Source organism: Ursus maritimus, unplaced genomic scaffold (assembly GCF_017311325.1).
Source record: "Ursus maritimus isolate PB19 unplaced genomic scaffold, ASM1731132v1 scaffold_32, whole genome shotgun sequence".
Taxonomy (NCBI): Eukaryota; Metazoa; Chordata; class Mammalia; order Carnivora; family Ursidae; genus Ursus; species Ursus maritimus.
Genome location: NW_024425786.1, coordinates 4,190,558 through 4,205,804, shown reverse-complemented (window position 1 = coordinate 4,205,804; position 15,247 = coordinate 4,190,558). Strand labels below are relative to the sequence as shown.

The 15,247-nt window shown below is 59.3% G+C and overlaps 1 protein-coding gene across 4 annotated transcripts in view; it reads left to right on the top strand.

Moving 5' to 3' along the window:
* Nucleotides 1-14,750, top strand: part of ACOT7 (acyl-CoA thioesterase 7) — a 110,768-nt gene extending 96,018 nt beyond the window's left edge. For all 4 annotated transcript variants that reach the window (XM_040645704.1, XM_008694780.2, XM_008694781.2 and 1 more), the window contains exon 9: nucleotides 14,362-14,750. In XM_040645704.1, the coding sequence (XP_040501638.1) occupies nucleotides 14,362-14,460 (99 nt within the window). In that variant the 3' untranslated portion in view covers nucleotides 14,461-14,750. The remainder of the gene's footprint in view (nucleotides 1-14,361) is intronic.
* Nucleotides 14,751-15,247: the final 497 nt, after the last annotated feature.

Here is a 15,247-nt window from a genome sequence, read left to right as displayed (position 1 = left end):
TACAGGCGGGGAGCCCCACACAGCCCTCCTGACGTCAGCCTGACAAGCCTCCCTGGGACCCGCCTTGCCCGAGCATGAGGGCTAGGGCTGTGTGTCCCCCACGCCGCCCCTCGCCCTGACCCACGGCCCTGCAGCCTTGGCAGAATGGCTTCCCTCCCCACCCTGTCCCCTTGGCCGATGTGCGTGTGTTCCCCCGACCACCTCTGGCCTTGGCTTTTGCAGCCACGTGTCACTGGGTCTTGGCCCACTTCTCAGAACCTTGCCTGCTCCTCTTGGTCCTCAAACACAGGCTTTCCCCTCTTCTCTCCTGGACCCTTGCCCCATCTTTTTCCACCCTGTCACAATGCCCCATCCTGAATGCTGAACTCCACCTCACACGGGAGATGACTTGCTCTCTGTTCTCTTCACCTCCGGGCTCCAGCGGGTGGCCAGACCCAAGGACACTCCGAGTCTTTCCCTCGCTGGCCTGGCATGATGCGCCAGGCCTCAGTGGAGCCTGTGCTCCCTTGACACAGGCCCGCAGTGTCCAAATGGTCAGTCATGGTCCCCCTAAACACCAGGCCCTGACCGGTGCCCACCATGCCCTTCCCTCCTTGGGCGGTTGGGTCCAGGTCTCGTGCCACGGGCATTGTTCTGTGTTCCCTGTTCAGTCCTGGATCGACTTTGCCAGCTCTGCCTCTCTCCTATAGGCTCTCCGCATGCATCTCAAATGTGATTTATCTTGAATTGACTCTTTATCTTTCCCCAAAAAAAGATTCCTTCTCTCAGTGAGCCTGGGAACATGCCTGGCTCCTCTCGCCTCGCTCCTGCTCAGCCCCCTACACCCACTGTCTCTAGGCCCCGTCCCTGGCTGGATCCCTGCTTAGCCCCGAGCTGTACTGCCGCCTGCATGCCTGCTGCCCTCCATCTGACCCCACACTGCAGCTGAGGGAGTTTGTTAAAACCAAATCAGAGTTTTTCCCTCTCCTGCCTAATCTGCTCAGCAGCCTTGGTGCCCTCAGCACAGCGTCCAGTGAAGGCGGCTTCTCTGGCCTCAGCCCCCAGACTCATTCCTGCCTCAGGGCCTTTGCACCTGCTGTTCCTCTGCTCTGCCTGGACGCCTTCCCTCAGCTAGGAACTAGCTTCTTCCACTGTTTCTCAGATAGCTCATCCTTAGATGGCCTTCCCTCCACCCTCAAGATAAAGCCCGACCCCCACCACTGCCCAGAGATTCTGTCCTGTCCCCACGCCATCCTCCCACACCCGGCACCACCTCAGATCCTCTGGGGCATGCACATTCATTCATTATCCGGCCCGATGTGTGATTCCAGGATGACCGGCACAGAGTGGGGCTCAGGAAAATGCCCGTGAGTGGCTCGTGGGCTTGCTCGCCTCTCCAGCCACATTCCTCCACCGCACTGCTCAGTGCCCTGCTGGTGGACGGTTGGCAAGTGCAGGTTCCTAAATGCCCCAGGGACTCCCCCCTCACTGTTGCGGACGCACACGTACTGTCGGGGCACACGTGGGTGTGGGTGTGGGCGTCCTGCTGCCTGCGTTCTGGTCAGGGTGCAAGCATACTGGCTGTGTGGTCCCAGGCTCGCTCTTCTTGGGTGCGCCTGTTTCCTCCTCTGTACCGGGGGGACGGCCCTAGTGCCTGCCACGGAGGGTGGGTGAGGGTTCTGTGAGCTAGTCTCTGTATCTGGGAGTGCCGCATTCATCTGTTGCTGTTTGCTGTGCCCTCCCTGCTGGAGCTGACGCGCTCCTGGAGGGAGCCAGTAAGCAGATAGGGACAATGGACTGTGTGAGATGCTGGTGAGGGTCATGAGGGAAGAAGCAGAAGGTGGGGGATCGGCATTCCCTGGAGAGTTGTGCCTACCTAAAGAGGTTCCTTCCAAGGAGGGCCTTGTGGACAGAGCTACATTCAAGCAATGCCTGGTGTTGGCAGCAAGGGAGCCATTTCCCAGGGACTATCTGGGTAAAAGGAGCCACGGACTCGGAGGCCTGGGGGCTGGAGCCGGCCGCCCGTTAGGGAAGAGGAGGGGGCAGGAACACACCTCAGGCCACCCAGCTGATTCTGGCAAGGTCCGAAGTGCTAGCCATAGCTGAGTTGTAAGGCTCACCCACCCAAGAGCCTAACAGCTGCTGTGGGTGCCCCTGCTGGCCCCGCCCTGCACGCACCCTGGAACTCAGCCCGCTAGGGAGACTAGTGCTGCAGCCAGGAGGGGTCCAGTCTTCCATGGAGAGTGCCTGCCACCCACGAGCCCTTTGTGGGGATACCCATGACCTTCACAGAGGCAGAAAGCAGTCCTGGGTCTAGGCCAGTCTATGTACCTGGGAAGCTGCTTGTGCCCTTTCTAGAAACCTGTGACATGGGACAGGTAGAGGGCCCAGCAGGGCTGCAGGATGGTGGGGAAAGACACCTGCTTGAATGAAGGGGACAGTGACTGAATCCCCTAGGTTTGAGGGGCCAGAAGTTAACGATGGCCATGTCTTCCTGCTGGCCGGCCTTACGTTGATCCAGGCTGTTTTTGCTTGCTAATTAAAGATGGTCTTTGATTCTTCACGGAGGTGTCCTGGTGCCCAGCCTCTGGCAGGGAGGCTGGGCAGCTCCCCAGAGAGGGGTTTTTAGCTCCAGCCTTCGCGTGAGCTCACCTGAGGACCGCCGGTGTGACACTATCTGTCTCCCCAAGTACACATGTGCTCCATGTAGCCAGCGTGCCTGTGCCCGTGGGGGGCGCTTAGCCCTCCTCCCCTCCCCGCCCCCCGTTGTCAGCAATTCTTCTGCCTCTTGTCTATTTTTAGCTTCCATCCCCAGGGCCCGGCTGACACGGAAGACAGCGTTGCTGTTTGGAGTTTTTCTTGATGAATATTTTATGCTGGGGAGGCTGTGCTGAGTCCAGCAGCTGCTGGCACTTTCCAGGCTAATCATTAAAGAGGCAGATGTGGAGCGTGGAGCCAGGCTGCTGGTCTGGACGTCAGGCCCAGGCCCCCCGGCTGCCCTGCCTCTCTCTGAAGGCCTCTCTGTGGCCATGACCTCTGACCTTGGGGGGAGGACACACCCCAGATTTCACTGAGCAGGGCTGGAAAGGGGGTCTGTGCAGAGAGACAGTGGACGCCACTAGGGTGGCTCCTTGGGGACCTGGCACCGCGTTGGTCCCAGCACCTCCTATGGGTGATTTTTTTCCAGCCTTTTTTAGTCTCCAGAAATGTGAGGACCAAACTGTGTATGTTGAAGACGGAGCAAGCACTGTCCTGGGCGCCCCGCCTGCCTCCCATTCTCTGGCTCAGATGTGGGTGCTGCTGCCCCCGAGGGCCCCAGGGAGACAGGAGGTGTCGCTGGGGAATGTGCGAGGGTGGAGGTGCCGGAGGTGCAGGTGTCCTGGCCTGCTGTGAGGACGATGTGTGTCAACACAGGGTGCGGTGGGAGGAGGGGGAAGCCGGGAACCCATCCCAGGCATGTAGGCAGGTTTTGAGAGAACCCTTCACTACAGCTGCTTCGTGGGTCATTTGGAAAAGGAACATTTGCCCCAGTGAACTGAGGCCCACGTGGGGGCAGCCGGGGCAGTGTCTACAAAGCAGGATTGCTCTGCTTCCAGAAAACCCAAACCACAGCGACCCTGCCCCGTCCCAGAGGGTCTTGGCTGGTGCTTGTAGACGCCCACCTCCTGGTGGACCAGGGCCTAGCCCCGGAGGCCTCAGGCTAAGCCACCGAAATGACCAAATAGTATTTTCTAGGTTAGAATGGGAGGTGGTGAGGAAATCAGGGGTGCAGCCATTCCTCTGTCCTTTTAGCCGGTGAGCTCCACGCAGAGCACAGTAAGAACGCGTGCTTGAAGGGCACGTTATTTTCAGGCTAACTGAGCACCCACTTGAGAGTCCCGGGGTGCCCGCCTAGGCCCGTGCACATGCATGGCCATTACCTGTCACCTGGGAAGGGGCCAGTGGGGAGGGTGTCCCAGGTGCCCGTAGTGACTACAGTCTGGTCATAAAGAGCTGGGGTGTTCATGGATGCCGCCCCTCTTCTCCTGTGCTATTGGACCCGGCACTGGGAATCAGGGTGGATTGTTCCCATCCTGCAGACAGGCGACTAGATGGCTAACTCTGGTCCAGGGGACCAAGTGCAGGACCCTGAGCCCCTTGGCCATGACTGGTCCCTTCCCACCCGTGAGCCTCAGTTTCCCCACTGGAGCCATCACCGGCTGGGCAGTTGCGGTGCGGGCCTCTCTGAACTGTCCCGGTGGTGACCTAACTAGGAGGATCCTCGCTCCTTCACCCTGAAGAGGACACGCGGGGCAAGGCTTTCTGCAGCCACCAGCTCCCTACCTCCCTGGACCCAAGCCTGACCCCAGACACGGTCATGGCAGGGGGTGGGGTCCTCCCGATGGCCCCATTCCTCAAGATGAAGCATCAGCCACCAAGGAGGCTGCCACTCTCCTGATCGTGGCCTGGCCTGCTCGCACAGCCCGTGGTGGCAAGAGGAGCACACACCCCCAGCTTATAGGACAGCGGGTCCCTGCCCAGGGCTTGTCATGGGCGGGGTCCCCAGGTTTGCTCCACAGTGTGGGGAGACACGTCAGCAGCCTGGACACTGTGCTAGAATGATTTTCAGTTGCTCCTTAAGAAATTCCAATGTGCCGTCGTGCAGCACGATTGGTGCTGTTCCCGGAAGGGTATGAGCAGCCACATTATTGAGGGAAGCTACGCTCCCTGCTGCTCCTGCTTGCTGCCCTGCACAGGGGTGAGTCAGGGACGAGACTGTTCACGAAGCTTCCTGACCCAGTGTTCCGTTCTCTCCCTTGGTTCTGGGTGCTTCACAGAGAGTCTGTCTCGTGATGGGAAAATGCTCCTGTCAGCTGAATGGTTGGTGCTGGGGAACTTCAGCGGCCTGTGAGAATCGGGTGTGGGTCCCCCAGGGGGTGTGGATCGGGGGATGCAGCTCCCACCTGCACATGGCCTTGGACATTCCGCTGTGTCCTCGACAGCTCCGTGGCGGCCTCTCTGCTGGAACAGCCCGTGCTTTGGAGACCCCACCCAGTTCACATTCAACAGCAGCTGTCCAAAAGCGGGAGGGCCCATGGCACCGTCATGCACGTTTTCTTGTTGAAATGCTGGTGGGTTCTACTCATGAACTACCAGTCTTGTTGCTTCGTTGCTGTGTTTTCAAATCTAGGTGCCCCCTTGCTATTTTAATTTCTGTAAAGCATGAAAACCCAGAGTCAGGCTCTTGGAGGGCACTATTAGGCCTGACTCCGTGGTGCCAGGAAGGGGAGGCCCGTGGATGAGAGACTTGCAGAAGGTGCAGTGGAAGGGGGGGATCGCAGCTGGTCCGGGCACCCCCAGTTCCGTGGTGGCCACCCTGGACGGTAAATAAGGAGAGAGGCCCATGAAGGTTGTTGGGACCCAGGAAGGGGTTTGCAGCAGGGCAAGCTCGTGCCTGGCTGTCCTGGGGTGGAATACAGCGCTGCCCGCCTGAGCACATACGGAACACTGCCACTTGGTGGCTCTGTGCTTTCTCTGTGAGGTGGGATGGAGTCCCGTGGCACAGATCCTGTGACTCCAGGGACACGGTACTCAAAGTGTACTCAAATGTGCATGTCAGAAACAGGCCCCAGACCCCCACAGTGGTCAGAAGTGTGCAGAAGGGGCTCCCTGCGCACGCGTGCACACACGCACACAGACGCAGACTAAAGCATGTCAGCACTGCCAACAGGAGAGGAGGGACCTCTTCTGGGGCTTTATCCACGCCTCGCTGTGCTGGACACTCCCAGCCATGCCTTCGTCACCGGTGCAGGCTCCTGTGGAGACCCTCGGCGGGCTGAGCTCTCGACTCGGATGGGGACAGACGATGCCTAACCGTGTGTCCATTGAGCAAAACCACTGGTTTTGAATCTTTAGCACAAAGACCACACCAACTTGTTATTAAGGCTTTTTTGGTGTGATCTTCCATTGGTTTGATCGTTCGTTCATTCAGCAAATGCCCCCTGGGCCCTCACTGTATCCCAGGCACAGTGCCGGCTTCAGACAGCGGGCGGGAAAGCCGGACTCGACACAAGTGTGCACACACAGGGCCGGGGGCTCAAGTGAGGGTGCCTCAGTAAATGACAGTGCCAATCTTTATCACCGTCCGGGGGGCACGGGAGCAAGTGCTGTGACCCACCCCCACCCCGATGCCTTGGGAGAAGCTGCTGAGAAGCCGCCCAATAGGACTGAGTCCTGTTTCACCTCCTCTACCGGAGACTGTCACCCTTTGCTGCCTTTCCCTTGGCCCCGTGCTACCTGCTTCTTCCTCAGCCTCCTGCCCGCCTCTCCCAGGGGAGTCCACGGCCGCACAGCAGAGCAGTCCTTTCAGAGGCTGAGCCACGGGGAGGGGGGGACGGGGCCCTGATAGGGGCGCTCGCAGTTCCACAGCGATCTCACCCATTGGAGCCGCTCTGATGGGTGCCTCCGGCAGGGTGGTGAGGCTCTGCCCCGCCTGCCCTCAGGGAGCGGCTTCCCAGGTGCCCGGCCTGCCTGCCAAGGTCACGGTCACCTGTGGAGCTGCGCTCTGGGGACACAGCTGCTTGCCGGGCTAGGGCTCCCGGATGCTAAGCTCGTCCCTCCCTGGCCGCGTGGAGTGGCCCCAGTCATCAGAAGACATCCTAATTGCCTGCACGATTGTCCCAAGATCCCTCCTGTCTCCCATTACGAAGACAGGAGAGCGTGCGTGCGCGGCTTCCTAATTAAGCACGTCTGTGTCCCTGAGGCTCGCAGGAAGTTGCTCTGCCACCACGGGAAACCCTCTTCGCACCAGACATTTGTTAATTACAAAAAGGACAAGCTATTGATTTTACTGAGGATGGAACTTAGTCACTCGCCCTCCGTGCCAAGTTCCAAATGTGTGTTCTCACAGCACAGAAAATGCAAACTGGAAAACATTTGGTCTGCACTGCTGGGCTCTGCGAGCCACAGGCTTCCCTCCCGTGGAAGGGAGCCCGGAAGACAGCAGCTGGCAGGGGGAGCCGGAGGAGGGAGGGAGAGGACGTGGATCTGAGGCCCCCGCAGCCGCCCGAGCAGAGGGGCAGGGGCGCTTTTGACCCCGTGTCTCTGGCTGGGGGTGAAGGTGCAGAGGCCCTGCTGCCATAAGCGGACCCCCGGGGCTGGCCACCCTCCTCCCGGGCAGTGCGGTGCGCTGGCAGACGGGAGGCCATTGCGTCTCTGAGGCTGTGGGTGACATGAATACCTCGCGGGCACGCGCACACATGGCACGACCGCTGTGCCCTGCAGGAAACGCCTTGCCCTGGGAAGGTGGGGGCCAGCTCTGAGGCTGTACAGCCAGTCGCTGTGGCCCAGAGCCTGGGTTCCCTGCCACCCCTCCACCATCCCTTCCTCGCGCCCATGGGAAGCAGTGCGCCAAGGTCTGAGCCCCCCCCGCCCAGGGCACCTGAAAGCAAATGTGATTTCCCACGGACGAGCTTTTTCCTTCTTCCCACCACCCCCAGCTCTCCATTAAAAACAGCAACAGCCAACAACTTCTGTATTTATTTACTTTGCCGGATGGAGGGAGACGGGATGCGGGGAGGCAGCAGCTGGGCCGTGGGTGGGGGCCGTGTGCAGGCAGCCATCTGTCTGGCTTTGTCAGCTTCACACCCGGCAGGGAAGTGGTGGCCCCTCTTAGTCACTTGGCTGGGAGGGCTGTTTGTCGGAACCCCAGGCCTGGGGAGGCCGAATGTCCTCCAGCCTGCAGGGCAGGGACCGTGCCAGCAGAGAGCAGAGACGCGGCCCTGCCCACGGCTGTTTGCAGGGGCCAGCGACCAGCCTCACTGCCCTTGACTGTCTCCCAGGGCAACCAGGTGAGGGCGTGCCTTGCTCCCAGGGTGGGTGCTCGATGCCTTGACGGCAACCAAATACTGCTCCTAGGCCTGGCGGCGCTCGTAGAGCCCAGAACATTCAGTGCATTCTGTCATCCCGAGACCAGAAGAGAGATGAGCCCTCAGCGGGCTCCCTCCTCCAAGGCCTTGCGAGTGCGTTGGCCTCGCTGCGGCTGGCCGGCTGCCTCCACATCCATCACGAGGCGGTGTTAGTTCTGTCTGAGGGCAGATCCCAGCTGACGAGTTAGCTGCGGAATCTTGAACCTTGGTGCTGGGCGCTGGCTTCTCTCTCGCCGAGCAACACTAGAATTTACCGTGTGCCGGCAGCCTAGACCGGAATTACCTGCACTTCAGGCTCTGCCCCTCCTCAGGTCACACGTGGGCCGAGCTAGTGAGAGAAGCATCCAGAGCCTTTGGCGCACAGATTCTGGATCCCTTGATGGCCTGTTGGCTACTCTGGGGTGAGTAGCTGCAGTTTTTTGGGGTGATCTGGTGAAGGGCAGGCCTCAGGCCTGAGCGGAGGACGAGCTCTAGATTGCCACGCTGGACGGAGTCATCACTGCCACGTGGGACGAGGGGAGGCCTGTGAGGCGCCACCCTGCACGCCCACAGCCCCAGCGGGGAGCGCCTCCTTAGGACTGGTGCCAGGGGCCTTGCTCGCCTCCTGAGGCCTGGCCCTAATCAGGACCCGACCCCGCGCTGCTCTGGCTCCCAGACTCTGCTGTGCCCGTATGAACGTTCCCTCTCTCCTCCCCGCCTCTCACTCCCGAAGTTGGTGAACTAGAGAGAGTATGCCTCGTGCGTCGGAGGAAAGTAGGAGAGTGATGGCCCCAATTCTGACTTCCCCTAAATGTGACGGAAGGGGGGCATGTTTGTTCCCATCTGAGGAAATCTGGAGGACACCCTGGCTGCTTGCGGCGTCTCGGTAAACCGGGCTCCAGCAGCCTCCTGTGTCATGCTCACTGCTTACGGGAGCCGCCGAGCATTGGAACCTGCGCCAGACGGGGAGAGGCAGGGCATGTCTGCCCTTCTCCACCAGGGCTCGAGAAGCTCCTTGGAGGGGGTGCCTAGCTCCAAGGCTGGAGTGCGGGGCTGGGGCAGGACACACCCCTGACCCGGGCCCCCGGCAGGCTGGCACCAACGCGAGCGGGCGCCTTCACTCCCCTGGGCTGGGGCCCGGGGGCTGAGCCACTGGGAGTCCAGGTGGGCTCCAGGCTCGTCCTGGGAGGGCAGGCCCTTCCCATTCACAGGGCCATCGCAGGGTCACTATAGCCCCCATTGCCTACTGCTGAGCCCACCGATAGGGGCCCATTGGGATGGAATGACCTGGAGCAGCAGCAGCGCCCAGGCTCGAATCGAGGCCCTGCCGCTTACCAGCTGTCACATGGGTGAGTCCCTCACTGTGTCTGCGCCTCACGTCCTCATCAGTAGAGGGGAAACAGTAAGGACTTCAGTGGTCCTTGTGGGTTGTCGTCAGGACTCAGTGCAGGCCGCTCCCTCAAAGCTCGTTGCCTAGAGAACTTCCTCCCCGTCCCCAGCCCCACGTTCATGGCTTGTGCACAGCCTGCCTGGGAGAAGGGGCGGGAAGGCTCTTGGCTCAGGCACTGCATTAGGTTTACCTGCGCATTCGGAGGGATCGGTTAGCCCAGAGCACTGTGGGTATTCTGACTGGGAGGAAAGTGCCAGGTGGGAAACAGAGCCCAGGGTAGGGGAGCAGCTCCTCTCCAACCCCGAACTCAGCCCCTCGACTGACTGTATGTGACTTGAAGTTCTTTGTGCCCAGGGAACGGAGGAGGGGTCCCTGTAGCTGCCCTAGTGGGTCTAGTTGGCTTTTCTTTTTCTACCTTTTAATTATGGAAAAGTTCAACTATATGCAGAAGTAAAGAGAAGAAAGAACTTGTACTTAGCAACACAGGGCCAGTCGTGCTCACATGTACCCCTGCCCACCTCACCCCCAGGGCCACTGGAAGCAAATCTCAGATCACATGATCGCCTCCAAGTTCTCAAAAAGAGACGAGCTCTCTGTTCTTTGTTGCTGACTTCTTACCAGTGGACTAGACTCTGGACAGCTCCTTGTCCTGTAGAGACCTGGCCCAGGGGCCCAGCCGTCTTCCCGGCTGCTGCAGGACCAGTGGCCTCGCATCAGGCTCCTGCTTATAAATGCAGCATTGCTCAGAGTTAGAACAGCCCGGAAGGCCATTCAGATTGATGCCCGCCCCAACGACGTGTTACGTGGCAGCTCGTGGAGGCCTCTGTGTTGAGGCCTGAGGTTGGAGACGGCCTGGGTGCTCTCCCTGCTCCTTGTATCCACACAGACCCAGGAGATCGACTTCCCACTGCACAGATGAAGTGCCTGAGATGACCCTGGAACTCTGCCCTCTGCTCCTTCCCAAGGAGGCCGTGCCCGAGGTGGCTCGCTCTGCCCAACGGGCCTGGCTCTGCCACTTGCCTGACCCAACGGGGAGGACAGCAGCCGTTGCTGTTGACAGGTGACCTGCAGACCTCCATGCACCTCGGTGCCCGCTTGGCTACTCTCCCCACTCCGGAGCCTCCCTAGCACCTGGCCCTCAAGACCCCCTCGCTCTGTTTGACCTTGTGGGGCCGTGTCATGGTCGCTTTCCCACAGACTGGATGATCTGCCTGTTCTCCTGCATCTTGCCGGCTAGACCGCAGCTCCCGAGACAGGCACCTGCACCAGGCCCTGAGCAGCGGCCGGGAGGCGCTCAGCGCCGAGCCTGCAGGAACTGAAGGCATCAAGGCTTGGCCGCTGTAGAGAAAGTGCCAGGTTGAATTCAGGCAGTGTTTCCTCTGCCCTGCTGCCCACTGTGTGCCGGGACTTGGGTGGGAGGCATCGCCGTGCTGAACCTTCTGTTTGACCTTCTGTGAACTGTGAGGAGGGGTGTTCGCCCCGTGGGGTTGAGATGTGATGACGTACGGCAGAGTCCCCCCACTTACAGCGTCCAACCCAGCGGGTGTCAGTGTGTTCACAGAGTTGTGCAACCATCACCAGCCAATTTTAGAACATTTTCATCCCCCCAGAAGAAACCGTGCACCCTTTAGTCATCAGCTCACCCCTAGCCCCTGGTACCACTAACCTGTGTTCTCTCTGTGGGTGTGTTACTCTAAATGTTTGTTATGAATGGACTCATACGCGATGGGGGAGGGCCTTCCTTCACTGTCTTGTTGGGGACAGCTGGGAGGACGTTGGTACCCACCCCCCTAGGAACCCTATAGGGTAGAATGTGAGTCTGTGAGCCTTATGATGGGTAAATGGCGAAACCAGATTCAAACCAACCTGTCTGGTCCCCCGCCCTGGCTCTGGAGGGGAGGCTGGGCTGGTTTGGGGACAGAATGAAGAGGCCTTTCCACACAGGGCATGCAGCGTGGGGGTGGGGGTGGGGCGCCCAAGGCAGGCCAGCCTGTTCCAGAGGGCAGGTGGCGCTGGCTAGTGTCTAGGCATCTCCCAGAACTGTCAGGACCAGCTTTTATATATATATATATATGATTTATTTTATATATTTGAGAGGGAGCGGGGGGGGGGGCAGAGGCAGAGGGAGAAGCAGGCTTCCCGCTGAGCAAGGAGCTTGACACAGGGCTCGATCTCAGGACCCTAGGATCACAACCTGAGCCGAAGGCAGAAGCTTCACCAACTGAGCCACCCACGCGCCCCTCAGGTGGGCCATTTCTGCCCACCCTCCCTAGGGTACCCCTGCTGACAGTTCCATCTTCCATCTGCTCTTCCCTGGACCCCCTCCCTGCTCTTCTGAGCCCTGAAAGCCCTTGGCTGGTGACCCAGGCATTTGGGGACCAAGTTCCTCATGCAAATCCCATGTCTGCCTGTTTCCAGAAATGCTGGTGGGCTGGAGACACAGCCATCAGGCAGTCCTGGCTCCAGTGGGGCTCTGCCGATGGCCTGGGGGGCCTCCATCTTGCCGCCTTGCCCAGGCCAGGCTCACGCTCTTGTTTTTGAGAAATTCTTTTCTTTCCAAGCCTCTTGCCTTCTTTCCCCTGCTCCAGGGATGGAAATTCCACCAGATGGAGGGAGGGCCCGCTCCAGAACACCACCACCACCACTGCCACCAACCCCGCCCGCCTCCAGCAGAGAGGGGCTGGGCGTTTAGAGCTGGGAGGACCCTTGACACATGGCCCAGCCCATGCTCTGCCCCTCAGCCAGTTTCCCAGCTCCGGGACCCAAACACACTGCCCAGTCCTCTGCGAAGCTAATGGGAAGCCCGGCTGCAGCCCCTCCTCGCCCTGAAGAGGGGCCCAGCCATGCCACTCTCCTGAGCCCTGGCGTGGGCTGCAGATGGATGGGAGCCACAGGTCCCCTCAGCCACACCAAGCACATTCCACAGGGGAGAGGAAGCAAAAGGCCCCACTGTCCCAGCCTGGTAGCCTTGACCTTGCATTCTTGACCTCTTCTGCTGTCCCCCATTTGCTGCAGGGATGGATGGATAGAGGGTAGGGCCCTGCTGCTCAGAGTGGCCCCCAGGCCAGCAGCATTGCCTCACCCGGATGCTTGTTAGAAATGAATCTCATGGGCACCTGGATGGTTCAGTTGGTTAAGCAACTGCCTTGGGCTCAGGTCATGATCCCGGGGTCTTGGGAGCGAGTCCCACACCGGTCTCCCCCTGCTCTGTGGGGAGCCTGCTTCTCCCTCTCCCTCTGCCTGCCACTCCCCCTTCTTGTGCTTACGCTCTCTCTGTCAAATAAATAAATAAAATCTTAAAAAGAAAAGAAAGGAGTCTCAGGCCCTGGCCCCTAGACCCCCTGCACCAGAATCTGCATTTGTAAGACCCCCAGGTGACTTTCGCACAGGGAAGCTCGTTGGAGGGGCTCTGCCTGGGTTGCACAGAAGCCACCCGGGAACGTGGCTTTGTCTTTGTGGGGTGCCTTCAGCCACAGGGACAGGCCCCTGGCCTCCTGCCCCCAGGAAGCTCCCCCTTAGCACTGCCTGCTCTAACCGAGAGAACATTTTGTTTCCCTGGGCTGTTTCAGGTCAAATTGCATGGCCTCAAATTTCATTTTTAAAAAAGTCAGCCAGAGATGAAACCAGAGCTGCGGGAGGGCCTTCTTCAACAAAGCGTCTTGGAAAGCCACCGTTTCTCCACGTGTGCTCCGAGACTCTTCAAATAGGCAGCAGAACCACTATGAGGAGCATGATCCTAGTTCTTTAAATACCCAAATGTTCCACTGGCTCCAAGCCACAAGGTTTTGACAGTTTACACCTGGTGACATTTAGCGAACAATTTCTGAGAAGGCTGAGGGGGAGGAAATATTTGGCTTAACCTGACATTACATCCTCTGGCTGATTGTTCTCTCTTTTGCCAATATACCATTTGCCTGTAAAACACTTGGGCCTAAAAATAGCCGCTGGGGCTTGGTGTCATTGTGGATGAAGGGCAACTGCCCCATTTCTGTGGCTTTCAGACACCCTCAGAGAATCCCAAGGAAATGTCCCCGAGGAATCAGCACAGCTCTTTAAACCTGAATTCCTGAGCGGGGCGGGCAAGAGAGAACTTAGCAGCAGGATAGATGGGGCCTTGGGAGTGACCTCCGCCTGGGTCCACACCCCTTAGTGACCAGGCCACTCTTTTTTTTTTTTTTAATATTTATTTATTTATTTGAGAGAGAGAGTGGAGGAGGGTGGGGAGGAGCAGAGGGAGAGAGAGAATCCTCAAGCAGACTCTGTGCTGAGGACTGAGCCCAACGCAGGCTTTGATCTCACGACCCTGATGTCATGACCTGAGCCGAAACCAAGAGTTGGATGCCTAACCAACTGAGCCATCCAGGCGCCCCCAGACCAGGCCGCTCTTAAAAGTGAAAGGGGACACCGTTCACAGTCCTGCCAGGTTGGCAGGCACAAACCACGACTTCACAGGCAAAATCCAGCCTTCAGCCAATTTCCTTTGATCAGTAGGCTACACGCTCCCCACCCCCCACCGAGTATGGGGATGTGGCTTCTTGAATTGCTCAGAGGAAAGATGCGACAGAGAAGGGGTGACCCAAGGAGCCGCTTCCTGGTCATCTGCGCCATCCAGGGCTCCCTGACCACAAAGCGGTCACTATTGCTCCTGATACAGTAAAGTGCCGTTCCCAAGGTGACACAGCCAGCACAGAGCTTGTCCCTACTTCCCTTTGGGGCAGGGACTGTGAGCAGCTGGCATTCCCTGGGAGTGGACCAAACGCAGCATCCCCAGCAGGAACCCTCATTTCCTTCCTCACACCGGGCCCCGTTTTAGGCCTTCCCTTCCATGTTTCATTGCTCAACGGTATTTCCAGCTGAAGTTCATTATCAAAAAGGCACTGGGCTCGGGATTCCACCTGCTGTGACGGGTGGCGTGGGGGCTGGCATCCCTCCAGGGACTCTTTCCAGTGGGTCGCGAGGCCAGTGCCTGGCACCCAGGCAGCCCCAGGGGGCCAGTGGAGCCCGGGTGGGGTCTTCTGGGTCCTCCTGGGGTAGGGCCCAGGCCTTGGCCCACAGTCAGGGTTCTGTGACCTCTCTAACCTGCCTGTCTCTGTGTGTGATCCACAGCCCGAGACCGAGGACGAGAAGAAGCGCTTTGAGGAAGGCAAAGGGCGGTACGTGCAGATGAAGGCCAAACGGCAGGGCCGGGCAGAGCCCCAGCCCTAGGGCGCCCCCACGCTGGGCTGGGAGTGGCCCCAGTGTCTGCTCACTTAGGATTCACCCCCTTGGCCAAAAACCCAATCCACATTGAGAGCTGGTGTTGTGTGAAGTGTTTGTCTTGCAGTGTTAACCTGTGCTCTCCTGAAAACCTACACACCAAAGCTCGATTTCTGTCACTCCAGTGTAAGTGCTCCCGTGTCGTCCCTGCCGCCAGGCACTCCCTAGGGAATACTTGCGTGCACACTGTACGGTGTGTAAGAATCCAGCGTCACTAATAAAGCTGCTGTTTGGCTGGACCTTGGTCGTGGGTGGTCGTTTGTTTTGGGGACTGCTTTCTAGGTGGGCACAGATGCGGGGGCTAGAGGCTTCCGTGGGCCCCCCTCCCGTCTGGTGCCAATACCTGCGTGTACCCCAGAACTCAGGTGCGCCTGATGACTTGCTGGCTAGAGAGAACACCCCTTCCCTCCCAGGGCCCTGGTTCCATGTCCTGGCCTAGAGGCACCAGCCCCCCACTTGCCCTCTCTCTGGCCTATGCAAGATGCTAGCTCTGAGCCTACAGTGGCCTTCCCGTAGATGGGGGTGGAAGGTGCTTTCGAGGACTCAGGGAGGTGATGTGCAGAGAAAGCTGAGCCCAGCCTGGCTGGAGCCCGCTCAGCCTATGCGAGCCCTGCCCTGGCTTCCCTCCACCTCTTGGTGGAAGCAGCTCTGACACCTCAGCCCTCTGGAGAAAGGCAGAGATTTTGCTAGAAGGAGCCTCCCAGCTGGTGCCAGGGCCCCCATGCCTGTCGTGGAA